The 23,574-nt window shown below is 38.9% G+C and overlaps 4 protein-coding genes and 1 long non-coding RNA gene across 5 annotated transcripts in view; 3 read left to right on the top strand and 2 right to left on the bottom strand.

Annotated features, from left to right (window-relative positions):
• The window catches only part of LOC108253326 (anaphase-promoting complex subunit 11), a 20,821-nt gene extending 12,833 nt beyond the window's left edge, over nucleotides 1-7,988 (top strand). The window contains exon 3 of the mRNA XM_017447092.2: nucleotides 7,884-7,988. The gene's annotated coding sequence lies outside the window, so the exon portion shown is untranslated. The remainder of the gene's footprint in view (nucleotides 1-7,883) is intronic.
• Nucleotides 5,774-10,635, top strand: LOC103516526 (pollen-specific leucine-rich repeat extensin-like protein 1). The gene is made up of 6 exons (XM_017447091.2): nucleotides 5,774-6,720; nucleotides 7,157-7,426; nucleotides 7,884-8,169; nucleotides 8,515-8,574; nucleotides 8,950-9,260; nucleotides 9,366-10,635. The coding sequence occupies exons 1-5, from the start codon at nucleotides 5,774-5,776 to the stop codon at nucleotides 9,157-9,159; spliced, it is 1,773 nt and encodes a 590-aa protein (XP_017302580.1). The 3' UTR covers nucleotides 9,160-9,260; nucleotides 9,366-10,635.
• Nucleotides 10,636-17,337: 6,702 nt separating this feature from the next.
• On the top strand, nucleotides 17,338-21,409 carry LOC103516525. Its single transcript, XM_017447090.2, has 5 exons — nucleotides 17,338-17,393; nucleotides 20,286-20,397; nucleotides 20,605-20,690; nucleotides 20,774-20,805; nucleotides 21,201-21,409. Exons 2-5 carry the CDS (start codon nucleotides 20,308-20,310, stop codon nucleotides 21,407-21,409), a joined length of 417 nt encoding a protein of 138 aa, XP_017302579.2. The 5' UTR covers nucleotides 17,338-17,393; nucleotides 20,286-20,307.
• Nucleotides 21,410-21,502: 93 nt separating this feature from the next.
• The window catches only part of LOC103516524 (probable 28S rRNA (cytosine(4447)-C(5))-methyltransferase), a 22,119-nt gene continuing 20,047 nt past the window's right edge, over nucleotides 21,503-23,574 (bottom strand). The window contains 1 exon segment of the mRNA XM_008481493.1: nucleotides 21,503-21,689. Within this exon segment, the coding sequence (XP_008479715.1) occupies nucleotides 21,503-21,689 (187 nt within the window).
• On the bottom strand, nucleotides 21,953-22,573 carry LOC113470458. Its single transcript, XR_003393504.1, has 2 exons — nucleotides 22,406-22,573; nucleotides 21,953-22,021 (listed from the first exon to the last, which is right to left on the bottom strand). It is a non-coding gene; the product is annotated as an uncharacterized LOC113470458 (long non-coding RNA).

Here is a 23,574-nt window from a genome sequence, read left to right as displayed (position 1 = left end):
TGACCGTAAGTACGTGGTTACAGTTAATAATAATAGCGCTCTAAGGGTTAGGTGGTAGAGAAGGACTCTGGCGTTAACTTCGCCCATATCGATCGCCCTTCATTCAAGAGTCTATTATTATTATTTTTAGCGAAATGTACTTAGAAACGACCAAGAAATTTGCACATGAATGGGAATATATCATAGAAACATTCGAGTGTTGATGTGAGCACATAAAAATCTTTTGTCTGTTTGCTCTTTAATCAGTTGTGCGTTGTTTATTAATCAAGAAGCGATAGGAAAGAAACCTAGGCATTCCTAACTCTGGGCCTCCCATATTATGAGTCACCAGGTCTAAATGAGCTAATTCACAAAAACGATAAAATAAATAAAAATAAACTGAGAAAATAAAATGAATTGTTCGTGTGAATATAAAATAATATTTTGTATTTTTTGTTCTAGCATAACGAAAACGAATTTCGAACTCAAATCAATTATTCATAGCGATTTATCATAAGAATTACGTTGAAAAGTTCGTGATTTTGTTTAATTCTTAATCCCGGATAAATCTAAATATCTAAATAAATGAAGACATAATTAATTAATGAACGTTTTATTTTCCGTTTAAAATCACCCATCGAATTTATCGGCCAATTGGTCACAGTTTTTCAATCTTCAAATCTCTGGGACCCTCCAGGATGGTGCTAACTTGCTAAGCTAAAGTTCCCTCCTCTATCGCGTTATGCTCAAGTCCACCCCGAACCCAATGGCCGTATCCCAACCACCCCATCACGGCCTTCATATGAGACGACTCCCACCCCCCTTACCACCCCGGCCTGATCCGACCATACTAGCAGGAACCAAGAGAAAACCCACTCCACCACTCCAGGTCCGAAATTCCCCTCCCTTTGTGACGGAACCTGAGGGGGCGCGGAGACAAGTAACACCCCCCGGGGGAAACATGAGACAAGTGACACACACTAATCTTTTCTTTCACTGTGAGCCTTAAAGGTACGAATATTTTACCAAGGAGGTTTTGAATGTTTGTAGACTTTGTGAGTCCCTTAAGTCCATACCTACATATGAAGAAGTTTTCTAAAACCTGTTACTGATACAATAATAATTTGTATTCCTCGCCGAAGGCTAAGGTTTTGTAATTATATTCGCTAGGGTTGCCCCTCATAATGAAACTAATGGTAGGATGGTACCTACCTGCTCGGTTGCTCATTGATCAATAATCATTATCTAGAATACCCCGGCCTGACCCGACCATACTAGCAGGAACCAAGAGAAAACCCACTCCACCACCCCAGGTCCGAAATTCCCCTCCCTTTGTGACGGAACATGAGGGGGCGCGGAGACAAGTAACACCCCCTGGGGGAAACAGTGGCGCCATGAGGCAAGTGACACAATCAGTAGAGGACTTTGACTATCAAAGTCACCTATCCAGGAGACAAGTGATACAGTCGATAGGATAGGAGAAAGCCAGCCGTTCCGAGAACGAACATTATCCCATCAGGATAAAATCCGCCCCGGGCGGGAATCGAACCCGCGTCCGTATAAAACAATGAAAAAGGGGCAAAATTTAGATACAAAAGAACAGAAATGGTTAATGAATGGTACCCTATTTTGAACTGATTTTGGGGTTGAAATAGTGGAGGTTGAAATAATTGAGGTTCTACTGTATAGTGTATAATTTTATACTAAACACAATTAAAATTCCTCTCCTCCAATCAAGTTAGTCTTAGCTTAGGGGATTAAATACATTGTATTAAAATAAATAAAACAATAATATTTATTATCAATCAATCAATCTCCCCCTATTTGATCTCTATTTGCAGTACGGACTTCGGCAGCTGGATCTCGCCCTCCTCTCACAGCTGTGGACACTGAACGAGTCTATACACGAGTTCCGTGCTCTCCAGGAGGCCCTTAGCCCCCAATCTGATCTAGAAGAGGTTGAAGAGTCCTACTTGTATGGTAACATGGCCTCGTTTCATCCTTCCAGTAGCTCTTCTAATTCGAGTACAGTGGATTTTACCAACCTGTAAGGCGAGGACTCTGGATTTTCGAGTAGATCAGTGTTGCCAGATTGATCCTCTTGAATTACCGTACATCTGGCAACACTGGAGTAGATAGGTCTCTTTTTTAATTGTTTGTGAATGTAAAAAAACAAACGTGGTTTTATTTTGTAAAAGGCACTTATACTTATCGTAGTTATCGTCATTTTTCATTCTACAGGAAACGAGTGTCAATTAGTTGTCCTTTTCGGCCCGAAAATGAAGGGGATTTGAAAATTTCTTGTTTATCCAGGTTTCTCGTTTATCCAGGTCTCGTTTATCCAGGTTCGACTGTATGATATCATGGAATATTAAGCACCTATCTACCTATGTCTATGACATATGAAATATTAAGCACCTATATCTATCTATGACATGATACCATGACTGTCATGATACATTCAATATTCGAGTCACGTATAGCCAGAAATACCGGTGGTGATTCATAACCTCACATCCTCTGCGCCTAATACCATCTTACATAACTTATCTATCTTTAAAAAAATTCCTTCTTTCCTTCTTCACAAAATGTTTAAATTTCAAATAGTTGACATAGGTAGTTGTTACCTAGTAGGTATACAGAACACGTACACACCCTCAAAACATTGCGACCAATCTCCTGCTGATCAGCCTTCAGCCTCGGTGGCGTAGTGGTCACAACGCGCTCGCCTGGCAAACAAGGGGGGCGTGGGTTTATCCGACTTTATCCCAGTCAAGGCATGGCATTTTACATAGGTACATACTCTAAGTCGTTCTGTTTATCGCAGGTCGAATCCCCTTTAATTTTAAACTGTAACCGTAAGTACGTGGTTACAGTTAATAATAATAGCGCTCTAAGGGTTAGGTGGTAGAGAAGGACTCTGGCGTTAACTTCGCCCATATCGATCGCCCTTCATTCAAGAGTCTATTATTATTATTTTTAGCGAAATGTACTTAGAAACGACCAAGAAATTTGCACATGAATGGGAATATATCATAGAAACATTCGAGTGTTGATGTGAGCACATAAAAATCTTTTGTCTGTTTGCTCTGTCCTTTTCTTTATGGAAAACAATACCTTATTACTCATTATTAAAAATGTGCTTTGATTTTCCACATTGAAGTGGTTAACCCGTCACACAAGACCCAAAATTTTCTTACAAGATCCTTAAAGCTGTGTTTTATAAACCTTGCCTTGATGCGGCATCTCAGTACTTGTAAGTTATGATGAAACACTCCAACACTAGTCACTTGTATTTAGTAGGAAACAAAAGGTGGGTTATTTGTATTCGTGCGACTGCGAGTAATCTATTCTTTCTGTTAATCTCACTGTAAGGCATTTAGAGTATAATAAATTGTAATTTATTTTATTGAAATTCATAGTGCCATTTTGGGTTCAAAAGGCAGGATTCAGGACCGGGTCTATCACTCAATCTTGGTTTAGTGCAGTAGTTTTGAAAAAATATGGATATACTTATTTAGATTTTTGTTTGTAGGTAAAGTCAATGACGCAAATAGTTGACATAGGTAGTTACCTAGTAGGTATACAGAACACGTACACACCCTCAAAACATTGCGACCAATCTCCTGCTGATCAGCTTCGGTGGCGTAGTGGTCACAACGCGCTCGCCTGGCAAACAAGGGGAGCGTGGGTTTATCCCAGTCAAGGCATGGAATTTTATACAGGTACATACTCTAAGTCGTTCTGTTTATCACAGGTCGAATCCCCTTTAATTTGAAGCTGTAACTGTATTAAGTACGTGGTTACAGTTAATAATAATAGCGCTCTAAGGGTTAGGTGGTAGAGAAGGACTCTGGCGTTAACTTCGCCTATATCGATCGCCCTTCATTCAAGAGTCTATTATTATTTTTAGCGAAATGTACTCAGAAACGACCAAGAAATTTGCACATGAATGGGAATATATCATAGAAACATTCGACTAACATTGAACAAATCGGACTTCATTTAACCTTTGCTGATAAGGAAAGTTTCAATATTTGACACTCTCACTAACAATCATTTTCTAACCTAGGCTCTAGACTCATTTTACTATCGAACTGTTTGTATTTTATTGATAGGTTCGGGAGAAGTCTAAAGGCCAGGTCCTCAAAGTGGGTTTAAACTTGGTTTAACTCTCGGATAACCAATTTGATTAGTTATTTTTATTATTATTTTTTGTAAGTTCATAGTGCCATTTTGGGTTCAAAAGGCAGGATTCAGGACCGGGTCTATCACTCAATCTTGGTTTAGTGCAGTAGTTTTGAAAAAAAATAGGTCAATCGGACCAGTGGAAGTGGCCCAAATTTTAGTTATAAGATTTGACCCAAACAAACAAACAAACAAACAAACAAATTACAAACAGAGATCTCAAGTTAAGTAAAACCATGTAAAAAATATGGATATACTTATTTAGATATTTGTTTGTAGGTAAAGTCAATGATGTAACACCTAACACTTTATGTTTGTATTGTAGTACTGTAGTTAGTTTTTCATACCTAACCCCCTAGGTACGCTTTTGAAGTCCAGTTTGTTCAATGTACTTTTCAGTTGTGCGTTGTTTATTAATCAAGAAGCGATAGGAAAGAAACCTAGGCATTCCTAACTCTGGGCCTCCCATATTATGAGTCACCAAGTCTAAATGAGCTAATTCACAATAACGATAAAATAAATAAAAATAAACTGAGAAAATAAAATGAATTGTTCGTGTGAATATAAAAATATTTTGCATTTTTTGTAGCATAACATAACGAAAACGAATTTCGAACTCGAGTCAATTATTCATAGCGATTTATAATAAGAATTACGTTGAAAAGTTCGTGACTTTGTTTAATTCTTAATCCCGGATAAATCTAAATATCTAAATAAATGAAGACATAATTAATTAATGAACGTTTTATTTTGCGTTTAAAATCACCCATCGAATTTATCAGCCAATTGGTCACAGTTTTTCAATCTTCAAATCTCTGGGATCCTCTGGGATGGTGCTAAGCTAAAATACCTGTTGTTAAAAACCCAAAGTTCCCTCCTCTCTATTGCGTAATGCTCAAGTCCACCCCAAACCCAATGGCCGTATCTCAACCACCCCACCACGGCCTTCATATGAGACGACTCCCACCCCCCTTACCACCCCGGCCTGATCAACCCAATGGCCGTATCCCAACCACCCCATCACGGCCTTCATATGAGACGACTCCCACCCCCCTTACCACCCCGGCCTGACCCGACCATACTAGCAGGAACCAAGAGAAAACCCACTCCACCACCCCAGGTCCGAAATTCCCCTCCCTTTGTGACGAAACCTGAGGGGGCGCGGAGACAAGTAACACCCCCTGGGGGAGACAGTGGCGCCATGAGGCAAGTGACACAATCAATAGAGGACTTTGACTATCAAAGTCACCTATCCAGGAGACAAGTGATACAGTCAGAAACAAACATAACCAGTCCCGTGTCGAGGAGAAAAGTGATCCAGGAGACCAACTTAGATCATCATACGCCCTTGAGACAACCCGTTCCAGGATTCCCAGGACAATCTAGTCTAAATAATGTACCTATTAGAAAAGCACCGGTCCCGTTTGATAAAATAAGACTGCAAAAACCATCCCCACCCACAGGAGAAAACTCAAGGCATTTTTCACCAATAGAGAACAGTTTGACAAAGAGAAAATAATGTACCTATTAGAAAAGCACCGGTCCCGTTTGATAAAATAAGACTGCAAAAACCATCCTAACACCCCCTGGGGGAGACAGTGGCGCCATGAGGCAAGTGACACAATCAATAGAGGACTTTGACTATCAAAGTCACCTCTCCAGGAGACAAGTGATACAGTCAGAAACAAACATAACCAGTCCCGTGTCGAGGAGAAAAGTGCTCCAGGAAACTAACTTGGATCATCATACGCCCTTGAGACAACCTGTCTCGGGATTCCCGGGACAATCTAGTCTAAATAATGTACCTATTAGAAAAGCACCGGTCCCGTTTGATAAAATAAGACTACAAAAACCATCTCCACCCACAGGAGAAAACTCAAGGAATTTTTCACCAATAGAGAACAGTTTGACAAAGAGGGTGTCACCTCCAATTGAAAGCAGTGGACCTATTGGGAGTTTCTCTTCACCAATAGAAAATGGTTTGACAAGAGTATCACCTACGGAAAACTGCACTAGAAAATTTTCTCCACCAATAGAAAACAGTTTGAGAAGGGCAGTATCACCTTCAGAAAATTGCTCTGTGTCTAGAAAACCATCTCCACCAATAGAAAATAGAGTATCGCCTTCAATAGAAAGCAGTTCAAGGAAATTCTCTCCACCAATAGAAAACAATGTCTCTAGACAAGCCCCGCCTCCTATAGAAAGCAGTTTGCCGAGGAAATTATCTCCACCAAACAGTTTGAGAAGGGCAGTATCACCTTCAGAAAATTGCTCTGTGTCTAGAAAACCATCTCCACCAATAGAAAATAGAGTATCGCCTCCATTAGAAAGCAGTTCAAGGAAATTCTCTCCACCAATAGAAAACAATGTTTCTAGACAAGCCCCGCCTCCTATAGAAAGCAGTTTGCCTAGGAAATTCTCTCCACCAATAGAAAACAATGTGCTTAGACAAGCCCCGCCCTCAGACAATACCACACCTAGAAGACAAGCCCCCTTCCCAATCCGAAGTGTACAAAATAAACTATACTCGGCTCTCAATCTGAGTAGTACTAGGTTCGTATCTCCTCAGCTTTCTCATTTATCCTGTCCAAATAGGACTGTAAATACTCTTTGTTTTAACTATGGTTCAAACTTGCATTTCATTGACAAGCCCCCTTCCCAATCCGAAGTGTACAAAATAAACTATACTCGGCTCTCAATCTGAGTAGTACTAGGTTCGTATCTCCTCAGCTTTCTATTTTATCCTGTCCAAATAGGACTGTAAATACTCTTTGTTTTAACAATGGTTCAAACTTGCATTTCATTGACGATTGTTTTCCGTCTATTGAAGTTAAAATTCAGTGCCTTGACTAGAATTTGAACTTTTGAACCTGCAACCTCCTGATTACCAAGCTATCTCATGATTGACAAAATTGGTTCGATTGAAAAAACCAATAGAAAACAGTTTGAGAAGGGCAGTATCACCTTCAGAAAATTGCTCTGTGTCTAGAAAACCATCTCCACCAATAGAAAATAGATTATCGCCTCCAATAGAAAGCAGTTCAAGGAAATTCTCTCCACCAATAGAAAACAATGTCTCTAGACAAGCCCCGCCTCCTATAGAAGGCAGTTTGCCTAGGAAATTCTCTCCACGAATAGAAAACAATGTGCTTAGACAAGCCCCGCCCTCAGACAATACCACACCTAGAAGACACGCCCCCTTCCCAATCCGAAGTGTACAAAACAAACTATACTCGGCTCTCAATCTGAGTAGTACTAGGTTCGTATCTCCTCAGCTTTCTGATTTATCCTGTCCAAATAGGACTGTAAATACTCTTTGTTTTAACTATGGTTCAAACTTGCATTTCATTGACGATTGTTTTCCGTCCATTGAAGTTAAAATTCAGTGCCTTGACTAGAATTTGAACTTTTGAACCTGCAACCTCCTGATTACCAAGCTATCTCATGATTGACAAAATTGGTTCGATTGAAAAAAAAAGTCGAACCTGTCTTAGTTGTTGAACTTTTGAACCTGCAACCTCCTGATTACCAAGCTATCTCATGATTGACAAAATTGGTTCGATTGAAAAAAAGTCGAACCTGTCTCTAGTGGGAATCTAAAGGTCCGGCAATTTTTGCTAGCTTGTCCAGATTTCCCAATTACGATTCTCTCAAAGTGTGGTCTTAGGACTTGAAAATAAAATTCACCGCCCTCTTCCCCCATTGACTGATTTCAGCAACAACCTTCTGTCCGCCAGTGGCGTCGCGGGTCTCCAAGGTTTGCCTCCACTGCCCAAGAGTCTCTCTGTTGTCAACCTCCTCGACTCTTCTCCCCCGCCCCCTCCCGCGCCTACGCGCCCTATGAGACAGCCCCCGCCTCCCCCACCTGGGGTGGGTGGAGCTACGCCTACTTCTACTTCTTCATCATCCACCCCGGGGTCGGCAGTGTCGAATAGTCATCGGAAACCCACCCCTACCCCCACGACACTGGATAGCAAGCTCGCTATACTACGCAAGGAGATGGTGAGATTTCTTTGTTTTTGAATTAGATGGGCTCCGTTTTATAGTTGACTTATGCCTTCTTTATTCACGTACATATTTCAATATTTTTAATAGATTCCTCATGTGAGGGGCAGTCATTTAACGGCTGTTTTTTTTTCTAACTAGCTCCTCCGAAGTTCAGAAAACTGGCCTCACGAAGCTGAGAGAATCCTTAGACGGTCATCCGTCCAGATATCAACCACGTGCAACGTTATTTAACTTCAGTACTCCATCAGGTGCATAAACGTAGACCAGATATTTTTTGGACTAGTATCATGACTTCTTGTTATGTGAGGATTTTAAATTGGAAATCGATCTAAAGCAAAGGAGAACCATCTATTCCCCACGACACTGGATAGCAAGCTCGCTATACTACGCAAGGAGATGGTGAGATTTCTTTGTTTTTGAATTAGATGGGCTCCGTTTTATGGTTGACTTATGCCTTCTTTAGTCACGTACATATTTCAATATTTTAATAGATTCCTCATGTGAGGGGCTCATAACATTCCGAGGGTAGTTGAAATAATCGAAAGTTGAAATAATTGAAATTCCGTATAAAACAATGAAAAAGGGCCAAAATTTAGATACAAAAGAACAAAAATAGTTAATAAATGGTACCCTATTTTGAACTGATTTTGGGGTTGAAATAATAGAGAGTTGAAATAGTGGAGGTTGAAATAATTGAGGTTCTACTGTATAGTGTATAATTTTATACTAAACCCAATTAAAACTCCTCTCCCCCTATTTGATCTCTTTTTGCAGTACGGACTTCGGCAGCTGGATCTCGCCCTCCTCTCACAGCTGTGGACACTGAACGAGTCTATACAAGAGTTCCGTGCTCTCCAGGAGGCCCTTAGCCCCCAGTCTGATCTAGAAGAGGTTGAAGAATCCTATTTGTATGGTAACATGGCCTCGTTTCATCCTTCCAGTAGTTCGTCTAATTCGAGTACAGTGGATTTTACCAACCTGTAAGGCGAGGACTCTGGATTTTCGAGTAGATCAGTGTTGCCAGATTGATCCTCTTGAATTACCGTACATCTGGCAACACTGGAATAGATAGGTCTCTTTTTTTTCATTGTTTGTGAATGTTGGATTTTCGAGTAGATCAGTGTTGCCAGATTGATCCTCTTGAATTACCGTACATCTGGCAACACTGGAGTAGATAGGTCTCTTTTTTTTAATTGTTTGTGAATGTAAAAAAACGTGGTTTTATTTTGTAAAAGGCACTTATACTTATCGTCATTTTTCATTCTACAGGAAACGAGTGTCAATTAGTTGTCCTTTTTTTTATGGAAAACAATACCTTATTACTTATTACTCATTATTAAAAACGTGCTTTGATTTTCCACATTTAAGTGGTTAACCCGTCACACAAGACCCGAAATTTTCTTACAAGATCCTCAAAGCTGTGTTTTATAAACCATGCCTTGATGCGGCATCTCAGTACTTGTAAATTATGGTGAAACACTCCAACACTAGTCACTTGTATTTAGTAGGAAATAAGGTACCATGTGGGTTATGTGTATTTGTGCGAGTAATCTATTCTTTCTGTTAATCTCACTGTAAGACATTTAGAGTATAATAAATTGTAATTTATTTTATTGAAATTCAGAGTGCCATTTTGGGTTCAAAAGGCAGGATTCAGGACCGGGTCTATCACTCAATCTTGGTTTAGTGCAGTAGTTTTGAAAAAAAATGGATATACTTATTTAGATTTTTGTTTGTAGGTAAAGTCAATGACGTAACACTTTATGTTTGTATTGTAGTACTGTAGTTAGTTTTTCATACCTAACCCCCTAGGTACGCTTTTGAAGTCCAGTTTGTTCAATGTACTCCTATTAACATTGAACAAATCGGACTTCATTTAACCTTTGCTGATAAGGAAAGTTTCAATATTTGACACTCTCACTAACAATCATTTTCTAACGTAGGCTCTAGACCTAGACTCATTTTACTAACGAACTGTTTGTATTTTATTGATAGGTTCGGGAGATGTCTAAAGGCCAGGTCCTCTAAGTTGATTTAAACTTGGTTTAACTCTCGGATAACCAATTTGATTATTTTTTTTATTATTATTATTATTGTAATCGACCAATCAAATTGCTTAATCAAAGAGGTAAACTTAAATCGAGTTTAAACTCTGTTTGTGTTCCCGCCATAAAAACTTCGGCAGGATTTTTTTTTTTTTTTTTTTTTTTTTCTCATCCCAATCTTAAGACCAACGCTTTTTTTTTCTTCTTAACCATTAAACTGGGAAAAATTAAGGAAGTCTTTTGAACGTTTTCTCCTTTTATCAATTAAAATTAGTTCAAGAGTAAAGTAGTGTAGTAGTTTTGTTCCTGTTCTTTTATCACTTCCCCCATTCATATCCGACTTGTCCACTCGTTTCTATTGTTTATACAAAATAAAAATCTCATTTATACTCGATGCCCTATGTGTCTATGTGAACTTTGGCTTTTTATTTTCTGAATTATGCCTGAACGAAAATGTAATCGGGAGCACGATTTAGATGGCGCGAGTCAAACTCGCTTCATAGCTAATTATTATCAGATTTTTGTTAAAGGGAACTGTAACTACTAAGGTATAAGACCTTAACTAGTACTTTATTCTAAAGACCTTAGTTTTTACAGTTCCCGAAATCGAAGAGAGAAGGAAGACAGGATAGGAGAAAGCCAGCCGTCGCGAGTCAAACTCGCTTCATAGCTAATTATTATCAGATGTTTGTTAAAGGGAACTGTAACTACTAAGGTCTTATCGTCCCGAAATCGAAGAGAGAAGGAAGACAGGATAGGAGAAAACCAGTCACTCCGAGAACGAACCTATCTGTTTAGGTCTTTAGAATAAAGTACTCCCCGGGCAGTAATCGAACTCGCGACCAAGCGCTTTCAAAACGGACGCGCTAACTTCCAAGGTAACTAGGCTTGCTAACTAAAGTCTCATCATCCCGAAATCAAAGAAAAGAGAGAGAGCCAGGCAGTCAGAACGAACCTTACCTAAAGATATAGCGCTTAAAAACGGACGGGCCCCTCTCCTGGGTAACTAAACGGACGCGCTAACTTCCAAGGTAACTAGGCTTGCTAACTAAAGTCTCATCATCCCGAAATCAAAGAAAAGAGAAAGCCAGGCAGTCAGAACAAACCTTACCTAAAGATATAGCGCTTAAAAACGGACGCGCCCCTCTCCTGGGTAACTAGGCTGTCTTTTTTATACTGATTCAAAAATAATGGCGCAAGATAAAGCTAATAAATAAGAAGAGCTTATTAAGTGGCAGTCAACAATGTCTTTTATTGCAAGAGGATGAGAGCATAGACATAATAATTTAATCAAAGGAACTGCTAGACGTTAGTGTGATGAGAAAAGTGGGCTGTGACAAGTAGAGAGGAGTGAGATGAAAGAAAGTAGATTTACTTCGGCAGGGATTTTTTTTTTTTTTTTTTTTTTTCTTTTTCATCCCAATATTAAGACCAACGCTTTTTTTTTCTTCTGAACCATTAAACTGGGAAAAATTAAGGAAGTCTTTTGAACTTTTTCTCCTTTTATCAATTAAAATTAGTTCAAGAGTAAAGTAGTGTAGTAGTTTTGTTCCTATCTTTTATCACTCTCCCCATTCATATCCGACTTGTCCACTCGTTTCTATTGTTTATACAAAATAAAAATCTCATTTATACTCGATGCCCTATGTGAACTTTGGCTTTTTATTTTCCGAATTATGCCTGAACGAAAATGTAATCGGGACCACGATTTAGATGGCGCGAGTCAAACTCGCTTCATAGCTAATTATTATCAGATGTTTGTTAAAGGGAACTGTAACTACTAAGGTCTTATCGTCCCGAAATCGTAAACTTAAATCGAGAAGGAAGACAGGATTGGAGAAAGCCAGTCACTCCGAGAACGAACCTATCTGTTTAGGTCTTTAGAATAAAGTACTCCCCGGGTAGTAATCGAACTCGCGACCAAGCGCTTTCAAAACGGACGCGCTAACTTCCAAGGTAACTAGGCTTGCTAACTAAAGTCTCATCATCCCGAAATCAAAGAAAAGAGAAAGCCAGGCAGTCAGAACGAACCTTACCTAAAGATATAGCGCTTAAAAACGGACGGGCCCCTCTCCTGGGTAACTGGGCTGTCTTTTTTATACTGATTCAAAAATAATGGCGCAAGATAAAGCTAATAAATGAGAAGAGCTTGTTAAGTGGCAGTCAACAATGTCTTTTATTGCAAGAGGATGAGAGCATAAACAGAGCATAGAGCATAATTTAATCAAAGGAACTGCTAGACGTCAGTGTGATGAGAAGATGGGCTGTGACAAGTAGAGAGGAGTGAGATGAAAGAAAGTAGATTTGATAGAGAGTAAAGGATAACCTAAGGCCGGGGTCTACAATCTCAAAGCACGCTTGGAGACTAGTCCGAAACAGTCTCCTAGCATTCTCAGAGGAAACATGTGACTGAAATAATTAGCCCGTTCACACTGAAGGACTTTTTCTTCGTCCGAAGTTCCAATATTTCCGGATTTTTCTCGTTGGCGATGTGAACACACTAATTCAGTTGTATACGCCTCACGAAAACGAATGCGTGACGAAGAAAAATTTGTTTTGTGCAGTGTAAACGGGCTTGCATGAGATTTTAAACCCGAAGGTGGGTAAATCTACAAAGGTACTTTTTACTTTATTGGATCGAAATAGCCTTTATTAATATGCAAAGGGCCAATATTAAAGCTTTGTATTGAATGATTTAATCCTTGAAAAACTACTAAGATCTTTTCAGGTTGTGACCATGATTTCAGTTTAAACTATCGTGACTTGTTTACCAACATATAATGGCGCAAGATAAAGCTAATAAATGAGAAGAGCTTGTTAAGTGGCAGTCAACAATGTCTTTTATTGCAAGAGGATGAGAGCATAGACATAATTAAATCAAAGGAACTGCTAGACGTTAGTGTGATGAGAGGATGGGCTGTGACAAGTAGAGAGGAGTGAGATGAAAGAAAGTAGATTTGATAGAGAGTAAAGGATAACCTAAGGCCGGGGTCTCCAAGCTCAAAGCACGCTTGGAGACTAGTCCGAAACAGTCTCCTAGCATTCTCAGAGGAAACATGTGACTGTAATAATTAGCCCGTTCACACTGAAGGACTTTTTCTTCGTCCGAAGTTCCAATTATTCCGGATTTTTCTTCGTTGGCGATGTGAACACACTAATTCAGTTGTATACGCCTCACGAAAACGAATGCGTGACGAAGAAAAATTTGTAAACCGGCTTTGCATGAGATTTTAGACCCAAAGGTAAATCTACAAAGGTACTTTCTACTTTATTGGATCGAAATAGCCTTTATTAATATGCAAAGGGCCAATATTAAAGCTTTGTATTGAATGATTTTTTCCTTGAAAAACTACTACGATCTTTTCAGGTTGTGACCATAATTTCAGTTTAAACTATCGTGACTTATTTACCAACATGGTTTAAGTCTTTAAGTTATCTGAGCTAAAAATTAATATCAACAGAAAGCTAACAATTAAAAATATCAACAAGAAAAAAATAATGAGTCATTTATTTTTTTGTTCAATAAAATTCAAATTTACATACATCTGATGGCGGGAGATTGTTCAACACTCAATATAGCCGCATTTTATTACTGTACCGAGGCGAGGTAAAAAAGAAAAAGAAACGCCGACCCTACTTAGATAGTATAGCCGCATTTTATTATTGTACCGAGGCGAGGTAAAAAAGAAAAGAAAAAGAAACGCCGACCCTACTTAGACAGGAAGAAGAAGACCGAGGTACAAAAAAAATCTACCTACCTACTTTGATTTTTGATTTTTTTCTATAGCCGCATTTTATTATTGTACCGAGGCGAGGTAAAAAAGAAAAGAAAAAGAAACGCCGACCCTACTTAGACAGGAAGAAGAAGACGACCGAGGTACAAAAAAAAATCTACTTTGATTTTTTGATTTTTTTCCCCCTGATCGTAACTTCATAGCTACTTCGTTTATTGCACCGACAGCTTTTGCATTTCAACATAAATTTTCCTTTAGGAAAATGATGGTTCTGAGCATTAGCAAAATCGAACCCGCGACCTAGCGCTTACGTCACGTATCTTGACTTCTTTTTCAAAATATCACATCTATTTTCACACTCAGGGGCTTACCAAGTTGAAATAGTAATAAATAAATTGCTCGCCATACAGAAGGTCCGGGTTCGATACCCATTACCCACCATAACATAAAAAATTAAATCTCGGTATACAGATTAATCTAGGACCAAGTTATATACCCGAGTCGGATTGAACTCAATTCCGAGATAATCCAACTAGGTAAGTTCAGACCTAAGCGTGACAATGAATTATTTACATGTGTGAATAATGGTAATAATTTAATAAACAGGCTGAATATTGTAATGAAGTTCTCAATTTTTACAAAATGTTGAAAATATAGGTACCTTCCAACTTATATCACTCGTTCCTAACCAAGCAAAGTTCCTACCTCGTTACATTGACAATATAAACACGCAAGTTGGCTGACATCACGACTTAAGCTGAATTCCTATGTCGTCCTGTTCTACTGCTTTTAACAATGCTTTGCATCTCGATCACGCTGCTGCTCAAACTGAATTCCTCTTTTCACCACTGAAAACAACATTGATTGCCAAGTAGTCCACAAAGTGAGGTTAAACTCCGTTAAACTCTTCGATTGAGCAATCTAATTGGCTAATATTTTTCAAATCGGCCAATCAGATTCCTTAATCCAAGAGTTTAACTTTCACGAAGTTTAAACTCACTTTGTGGACTCGGCCAAGTGATATTTCAACACAGCCGCTAATCGAGCTGAATTCCTCTCAACATCGCCGCTACTCAAGCATAATTCCTATCTTGTCCTGTTCTTCTTCAACTAACAATGCTTGGCATCAATCACGCCACTACTCAAGCTGAATCCCTCTCAACACTGCTGCTACTCAAGCTGAATTCCTCTCAACGCCACCGCTACTATGAGCGTGGGACTTAGCAAAAAAGGGGCCATTTTCTCGTTTATAGAGGTTTTATTTTCTCGTTAAACCAGGTTTTTGGCCCGAAAATGAAGGGGATTTGAAAATTTCTTGTTTATCCAGGTTTCTCGTTTATCCAGGTCTCGTTTATCCAGGTTCGACTGTATGATATCATGGAATATTAAGCACCTATCTACCTATGTCTATGACATATGAAATATTAAGCACCTATATCTATCTATGACATGATACCATGACTGTCATGATACATTCAATATTCGAGTCACGTAGAGCCAGAAATACCGGTGGTGATTCATAACCTCACATCCTCTGCGCCTAATACCATCTTACATAACTTATATCTATCTTTAAAAAAAATTCCTTCTTTCCTTCTTCACAAAATGTTTAAATTTCAAATAGTTGAATTAGTTGACATATGTAGGTAGTTACCTAGTAGGTATACAGAACACATACACAGTTACACACCCTCAAAACATTGCGACCTATCTCCTGATCAGCCTCGGTGGCATAGTGGTCACAACGCGCTCGCCTGGCAATGGGCGTGTAGCGCTCATGCACAGGTCTACCAAGTCCCATCACAGTACATGCCATTAATATAATATTTATGGGCACTAAAGTGAACTTGAGTTGTATGGCCGCCATACACGTCATACATACACGCTACGCTACTGATTCATAGTGCCATTTTGGGTTCAAAAGGCAGGATTCAGGACCGGGTCTATCACTCAATCTTGGTTTAGTGCAGTAGTTTTGAAAAAAATTAGGTCAATCGGACCAGTGGAAGTGGCCCAAATTTTAGTTATAAGATTTGACCCAAACAAACAAACAAACAAATTACAAACAGAGATCTCAAGTTAAGTAGGTAAAACCATGTAAAAATATGGATATACTTATTTAGATATTTGTTTGTAGGTAAAGTCAATGACGTAACACTTTATGTTTGTATTGTAGTACTGTAGTTAGTTTTCCATACCTAACCCCTAGGTACGCTTTTGAAGTCCACTTTGTTCAATGTACTCAGTGGCGTAGCGTGGTCTAAATTCAAGTGTTTTGACCTTAGATTTGGATTTTTCACAACTTTTTACGTAGGAATTGACCTTTTATTAATAATATTTTCCCAATTGCAACTCCTCCATTTACACAGTATTTCTTAACCTCGGGAGTAACTGAACACTATCTGCGGTAAGATTGGGCATTAGAAGAAAAGGATAAGCTTACCTTTGATAGACACATCTGCCTTAGGAATATCAGCCTGGTAGGCGAACGTACACACAGACTCACTCATCTTCATAATCTTGCTATCGAGCTCCACACCAAACTGTAACTCATCACTTGCTTTCTGATAGTAACATAGGTTTGCGCCAGCTGGACCTGTGAGGGGAAACAAACATTAGCCAGTCAGTAGGAAATATCAGGAGGTGCCCATTTTCACCTTTCATTTTCGTTTTCTGAGGGGAAACAAACATTAGCCAGTCAGTAGGAAATATCAGGAGGTGCCCATTTTCACCTTTCATTTTCGTTTTCAAGATTTTTTTTTTTTGTACAAGGTACAAACATGAGGCACAACAAAGTACATTGACCCAGAGCTAGACCCCTTATCAGCCCAGGGCACAAAGTTTTTTTTTCATGGCAAACCATGCCCATGCCCGAGATAAAACCTAACCTCAAAATCAATCAACCTACCTTTTGTTTTCTTATGCAAATCTTCCATGTTGCCTGGATTGGCAACTTCTTCCTCGGCAACATTTTTGCCTGACAGATCATCACTGACAAGAGGAAAAGGTGCTGGTACCTCTAAAGCAGAAGCTTTCACACTTGATACTAGATTCCCCATTACCTACAGTGGGACTTTGAGAAGAAAACAACCTTTGAAAAGAAAACAACAGAATGCTACACAACCGGCGAAGATTAGACTTTATTTAGGCATGATAAATGACACTAAAAATATAAAAATAACTGCTGAAAGCTACACAGAATCCTTTTAATAGGAAGATTAGGAAGAAAATTGAAAATTTCGATTTTTCTAAATTGATTTTTCGGAAAAATTCAAAAGAGAGCGCTACAGCAGCGCTGCTTCCAAGAGCAACGGAAAGTTCAAGAACTAAAAATGTAAACAAGTGAATAATATTGAACCCGCGAAATTTTAAATTTTGATATAAGAAAATCAATTTTTTTCGTTATTGGAATTAAATGGTAATTTTCTGTCTTTCTTTGGTAAGTTTTTATAAGTACCTTCAGCCCAAGAATCTCTTGATTAATGATAAGTTCAACTTCATTGGCCTTTGTAGTTTTGATATAAGAAAATCAATTTTTTTCGTTATTGGAATTAAATGGTAATTTTCTGTCTTCCTTTGGTAAGTTTTTATAAGTACCTTCAGCCCAAGAATCTCTTGATTAATGACAAGTTCAACTTCATTGGCCTTTGTAGTGCATTTGGGAGTGGGGAAGTCTCTAACAGAAAACAGATTTGCTTCCCCTGAAAAATCCCAGCATCTATAAAATTTATCTTCTTCTTGCTCTCCCTCCCTTGTCTAGTGTTTATAGCACAGTAACTGGGGATTGCCATTTCAAAATATCTTGGATGTAAGCTCAATTCTACCCATATGCCCCGGGCGGGAATCGAACCCGCGGCCTAGCGCTTACAAGGCAGACGCACTACCAACTAAGCTAACTAGGCCGGCTTCCAAGAACCAATTTTAAGCCAACCTAGTTAGCTTTTAAGAGCAGACGCCCTGTAAGCACTAGCGGGTTCGATTCCCGCCCAACACAGACGAGGTTTGTTCGAAAAACTTGAACTTCATTATTAGAGTACGAAACATAGAAGGAGAAACAAGTTTTAACTTGACAATTTATTATTTAGTTTGTCTGCTCCTTGCACCATAAATCTCAAGTAAATATTGGAAGAAAAAGCTGAAGCAAATGAAGACTCAAATCAAAGAAATAGTCTATGTAAGTCAATATCTAATCTTTTTTCACTAGCTTTACACAATTTTGAGGATATAGTACTGAAATAGGTAAGTACAGGTACCTAGACACTTAGTTTACACCAAAATTTCAAGTACTTTATGGGGCACATTTGTCTCCCTACAGGGCCAGAGTGACGGGAAGGGGCTGCAATTTCTTCTCGATCACCGTCGACACTGTCCAGGTGCTGTCGATGGCGGCTGAAAAAAAGGAGAAAAAAATTGCGGTCAATTAGTGCTTGCTTAAAATAGGTACTTGAAATTCGTGAAATGTACATTACTATAAGGATGGAATTCAGGATTGAATTTCATGCCTCCACTGGGATTGAATCCGCGCCCTTCTAATTACCAGGCGAGTGACTTGACCATTACTTAACCGAGGTGTAATAGTACCAAACAAAAATGGACGCGGTACACAAGGGATCAAGAAGAGACCGCCTTAACATAATAACACTTAATGTAGGTCTTTAACCCAGCGATATTATTGTGGGTTGCTATTATTGTGTTTATATTCTCAATCAAAATTGGGAACAAAAATTTCATTACTTATAGCTGATCTTACTACTGAGAGTTGACACAGTGTCAAAGGTTTTCTTTGCCGTCAAATCACTCATTTGCTGCAAATAGAACAGAGAGTTACACATATGAAGTTAGGAGTAAGAGGAGCAAAGGGTTGAATAGTAGCTTTTCTTTACCTTAAAAAATAATGTTTTTTTACTTTTTCTTCTTCTTCTTCTTCCTCCTCTTTTAATAAGGAACTGTAACTAATAAAGTTTTATCGTCCCGAAAGCCAATCTGAGCTCAAGGCTCGGAAGGATGAAATCCGCCACGGGCGGAAATCGAATCCGCGACCTAGTGCTTACAAGGCAGACGCTCTACCCTCCAATCTAACTAGGCTGGCGAATAGTAGCTTAAGTACTGTGGGGTAGGGGTAAAGGAACTCTTTTATTTTAACATTCTATTTTTTGAGAGAAGGGATTATTCCATGATAACACACTAGCTTGCCATGCAGAAGGCTCTGCATTTGAATCCCCCCGACAAAAATTTGCACTCGTATTTCGATTGCAAATATATCAACGGGTTACTTTCTGTTGTTTAGTAAAATACGACCAAATGGAGTATGTATTTTGTCTCTTTTCACCAACCTAATGAAGGACATAGTGACATACCCCTTAACCTCCCTTACCATTTTCCCCTGAAGGACACGAGATGGGCATGCTACGACACAGACCACAAGAGTCTAATTAAAAAAAAAAAAATCCGTCTTCGTTTGGAATCCCACCACTTTCTTCTCTCCTCCACTCTTCACCGGGCTCTTCCCCTTGCCAGGTTTTCCTTCCAGCAAGGATTTCGCCAGTTTAGCCTGCTTCAAACGGCTGACAAGAGGAAAAGGTGCTGGTACCTCTAAAGCAGAAGCTTTCACACTTGATACTAGATTCCCCATTACCTACAGTGGGACTTTGAAAAGAAAACAACCTTTGAAAAGAAAACAACAGAATTCTACACAACCGGCGAAGATTAGACTTTATTCAGACATGATAAATGACACTAATAATATAAAATAACTGCTGAAAGCTACACAGAATCCTTTAAATAGGAAGAAAATTGAAAATTTCGATTTTCCCAAATTGATTTTTTGGAAAAATTCAAAAGAGAGCGCTACAGCAGCGCTGCTTTCAAGAGCAACGGAAAGTTCAAGAACTAAAAATGTAAACAAGTGAATAAAATTAGACCCGCGAAATTTTAAGTTTAGATTTTTTCGTTATTGGAATTAAATGGTAATTTTCTGTCTTTCTTTAATAACAGCACGAAAAGCTGACATCATCATCATGTCTTTCTTTGGTAAGTTTTTATAAGTAGTACCTTCAGCCCGAGAATCTCTTGATTAATGGCAAGTTCAACTTCATTGGCTTTTGTAGTGCATTTGGGAGTGGGGAAGTCTCTAACAGATTTGCTTCCCCTGAAAAATCCCAGCATCTATAAAATTCATCTTCCTCTTGCTCTCCCTCCCTTGCACAGCCGAGCAAGTCTCTCTTCTTCTTCTAGCACAGTAACTGGGGACTGGGGATTGCCATTTCAAAATATCTTGGATGTAAGCTCAATTTTACCCATATGTTTAATCCCTATTAACTTTGATTTACAGCTGTGGTTCTAAAAAAGTTCCAATGGTTTCAAAAATGAAGCCAAAGAAGTCAAGTAAATATTGGAAGAAAAAGCTGAAGCAAATGAAGACTCAAATCAAAGAAATAGTCTATGTAAGTCAATATCTAATCTTTTTTCGCTAGCTTTACACAATTTTGAGAATATGGTACTGAAATAGGTACAGGTACCTAGATACTTAGTTTATACCAAAATTTCAAGTACTTTATGGGGCACATTTATTTTGTCTCCCCGTACTTAAACATTCCACATAGTTTTACCTTGTAGATAAACTAATAAAATTACTAATTCATACTTTCCAGGAGAACGCAGCACTCTGTGATTACACATACGACAGTCAAATGAAATATATCCAAGTATGCCAGGAAGTTCAACTCCTCTTGAAAAGATTGCAACGTTTTGAGCCAGTCCGAACGACAGTCAAATGAAATATATCCAAGTATGCCAGGAAGTTCAACTCCTCTTGAAAAGATTGCAACGTTTTGAGCCAGTCCGATTTAAAGGTAAGACTTCGTATTCCTTCATATTCCAACCAACTTCAGTGGTGTAGTGGTTAGCACAGTTTAATTTGGATCTGAAGGTTGGAGATCTGAGCTTATGACAAATCGCATGATTCCCAGTCCGATTTAAAGGTAAGACATTGTATTCCTTCATATTCCAACCAACTTCAGTGGTGTAGTGGTTAGCACAGTTTAATTTGGATCTGAAGGTTGGAGATCTGAGCTTATGACAAATCGCATGATTCTTTTCCTGTCATTACTTAATATAATGAAATATTTGCTTTCAGATGAGAAACCTGCACTGGGCACACTCTCACTACATGCTGGTGGTAGTCATTCTCAACCTAACAACAGTAGTGAATCATTGTCTCTTAATATAATGAAATATTTGCTTTCAGATGAGAAACCTGCACTGGGCACACTCTCACTACATGCTGGTGGTAGTCATTCTCAACCTAGCAACAGTAGTGAATCATTGTCCCCATGCTTCAAGAAACCAGCTCCTAAGAAAAGATCAAATTCAGAAGGTAGGTATCTATTTCCTGATATGTACTTACAAGTAGATTCAACATCAGTTTTTGAGCCTTTGTGGTTGACAGTTCACTAAACTACTTTCTGGTTATCTTTGGGTAATACATATCAGAAGAAAAAAAAATAGACGGGTGAAATTGATGAAAAAAAGTCTGGTCTCCTGGGGTCATCAGGTGAAAATGGCTCGGTACGCAATGGGCTCAGCCTCCTCTTCAGTACCGAAAGCAAAAGGTTCCGGTTCATCCACCGTAACCGGAATCACATTGGAGAACTTCTTAAACTTGGCCACGAAGAACCCGTCCATGTTGTGTGTATGAGGATAGAAACGACGCGTCAACTTCATGCTAGGGTGAAACCTGATGAGAAGCAGAATGGAGTTAGTAAACTTCCGTGGGGGTGTCGTAGATTATCTACGTGGGGGATCTACTAGGAATCTACGTGGGGGTGTCACGTCTCTATCTACCCCTGGTGGGCGCTTGAAAGGGGGCACCTGCCTCCAGTGTAAAAATTGCACAAAAAAAAAACTATACGAGGCTACCTACACACTAAGCTTGTACGGGTTCGATTCCCGTCAGAGTTGACCGGTGCCGCCATTATTCGAGTATAAGTAGTGCTTTAGTCTCCTGTGAGGATAGAGTTGGGCTCTTGTGGATTTTTCATATCAATGTCTACATAGGTGGCAGTAAATCTGGAAAAAGGTGTAATGCAGTTAAAAAGAGGTTTCCATGAAGAGGTTTATCATGCCAAGTAAAAAATAAAGTTAAACAGAGATGAGGTCTGGTGTCTGAGTTACACTGAGCTTAAAAACAAAGTTTAACAAGGACTCAATAACTTGTCCTTACGAGGTGCATGTGCAAGTGAGCTTAAAAAAGTTGCTACCCCTGAAAACTCAAGAACCGTTTGGTATTCGGAAAAATCCCAAAACACATAATATTTCTTTATTTTTAAGGGGAACGTATTTTTAGGGGATTTTAGTTTTTCGGCACTATCAGGGACAGCCCCAGGGGGGTCAACTTCAAAATCTCGAGTTCAATTTCTCTTACCAATATTAAATTTAATATAAAATCCTTACCGATAACCACTTGGGTAGGTTAAACTGGGCAACAGTGTCATGGTATGAACAACCTGGAACTGCTGGCTAAGAGGTTTACTCATTGCTATTCTTGCTCCATCAAATGTGCTTGGGATGATATCTGCAAGGATAAAATATGATGATTATGTACTTAAGTATATTGAGAATTAGTTGAAAACCTTAATTCTAGTTCATTGTCTTCAGTAAAAAATAAAGTTAAACAGAGATGAGGTCTGGTGTCTGAGTTACACTGAGCTTAAAAACAAAGTTTAACAAGGACTCAATAACTTTAACTTGTCCCTATGTGCATGTGCAAGTGAGCCTAAAAAAGTTGCTACCCCTGAAAACTCAAGAACCGTTTGGTATTCGGAAAAATCCCAAAACACATATTTCTTTATTTTTAAGGGGAACCTATTTTTAGGGGATTTTAGTTTTTCGGCACTATCAGGGACGGCCCCAGGGGGGTCAACTTCAAAATCTTGAGTGCAAACCCCCTACTCGTGATACACCATATTAAAGGTCTTAAAGAATGTAGTACTTTGGTACAAGTTTGAGCTCAATCCAACAACCAGGGCCGGAGATATGGTCTATTCAAATTTTCCATGTTCTATTACCAATAGGGAAAGCTGGTTTCCCCTATACTGACTGGTTATTTGTGTTTCAAATAGGTCCTACTAATGATTCATATTGAAATTTAGTCCCAAAAACATAATTTTGAAACATCCATTTGAAGCCCTGGAGGCCATCAGGGCCGAAAGTCTATATTACATTTTTGGGACTAAATTTGAAGCACAAATAACCAATCAATATGAATTTCCCATATTCGGTGCTTCCCTTATTGGTGATAGAACATGGAAAAATGAAAATTTGAATAGACCATATCTCCGGCCCTGATTTTTGGATTAAGCTCAAACTTGTACCAAAATACTACTCTCTTTAAGATCTTTGATATGATGTATCACAAGTAGGGGGTTTGCACTTAAGATTTTAAAGTTGACCCCCCCTGGGGCCACCCCTGATAGTTCTGAAAAAGTGAAATCCCCTAAAATAGGTTCCCCTTAAAAATAAAGAAATATATGTTTTAGGATTTTTCTGATTTCCAAAGGGTTCTCGAGTTCTCAGGGGTGGCAACTTTTTTTATTAAACACCTTGTAAATTTTTTTCCCCCT

This window comes from Diaphorina citri, unplaced genomic scaffold (assembly GCF_000475195.1).
Source record: "Diaphorina citri unplaced genomic scaffold, Diaci psyllid genome assembly version 1.1 scaffold1590, whole genome shotgun sequence".
In the NCBI taxonomy this organism is placed as follows: Eukaryota; Metazoa; Arthropoda; class Insecta; order Hemiptera; family Psyllidae; genus Diaphorina; species Diaphorina citri.
The sequence above is the reverse complement of the archived record's forward strand: the minus strand, read 5'-3'. Positions and strand labels throughout refer to the sequence as shown.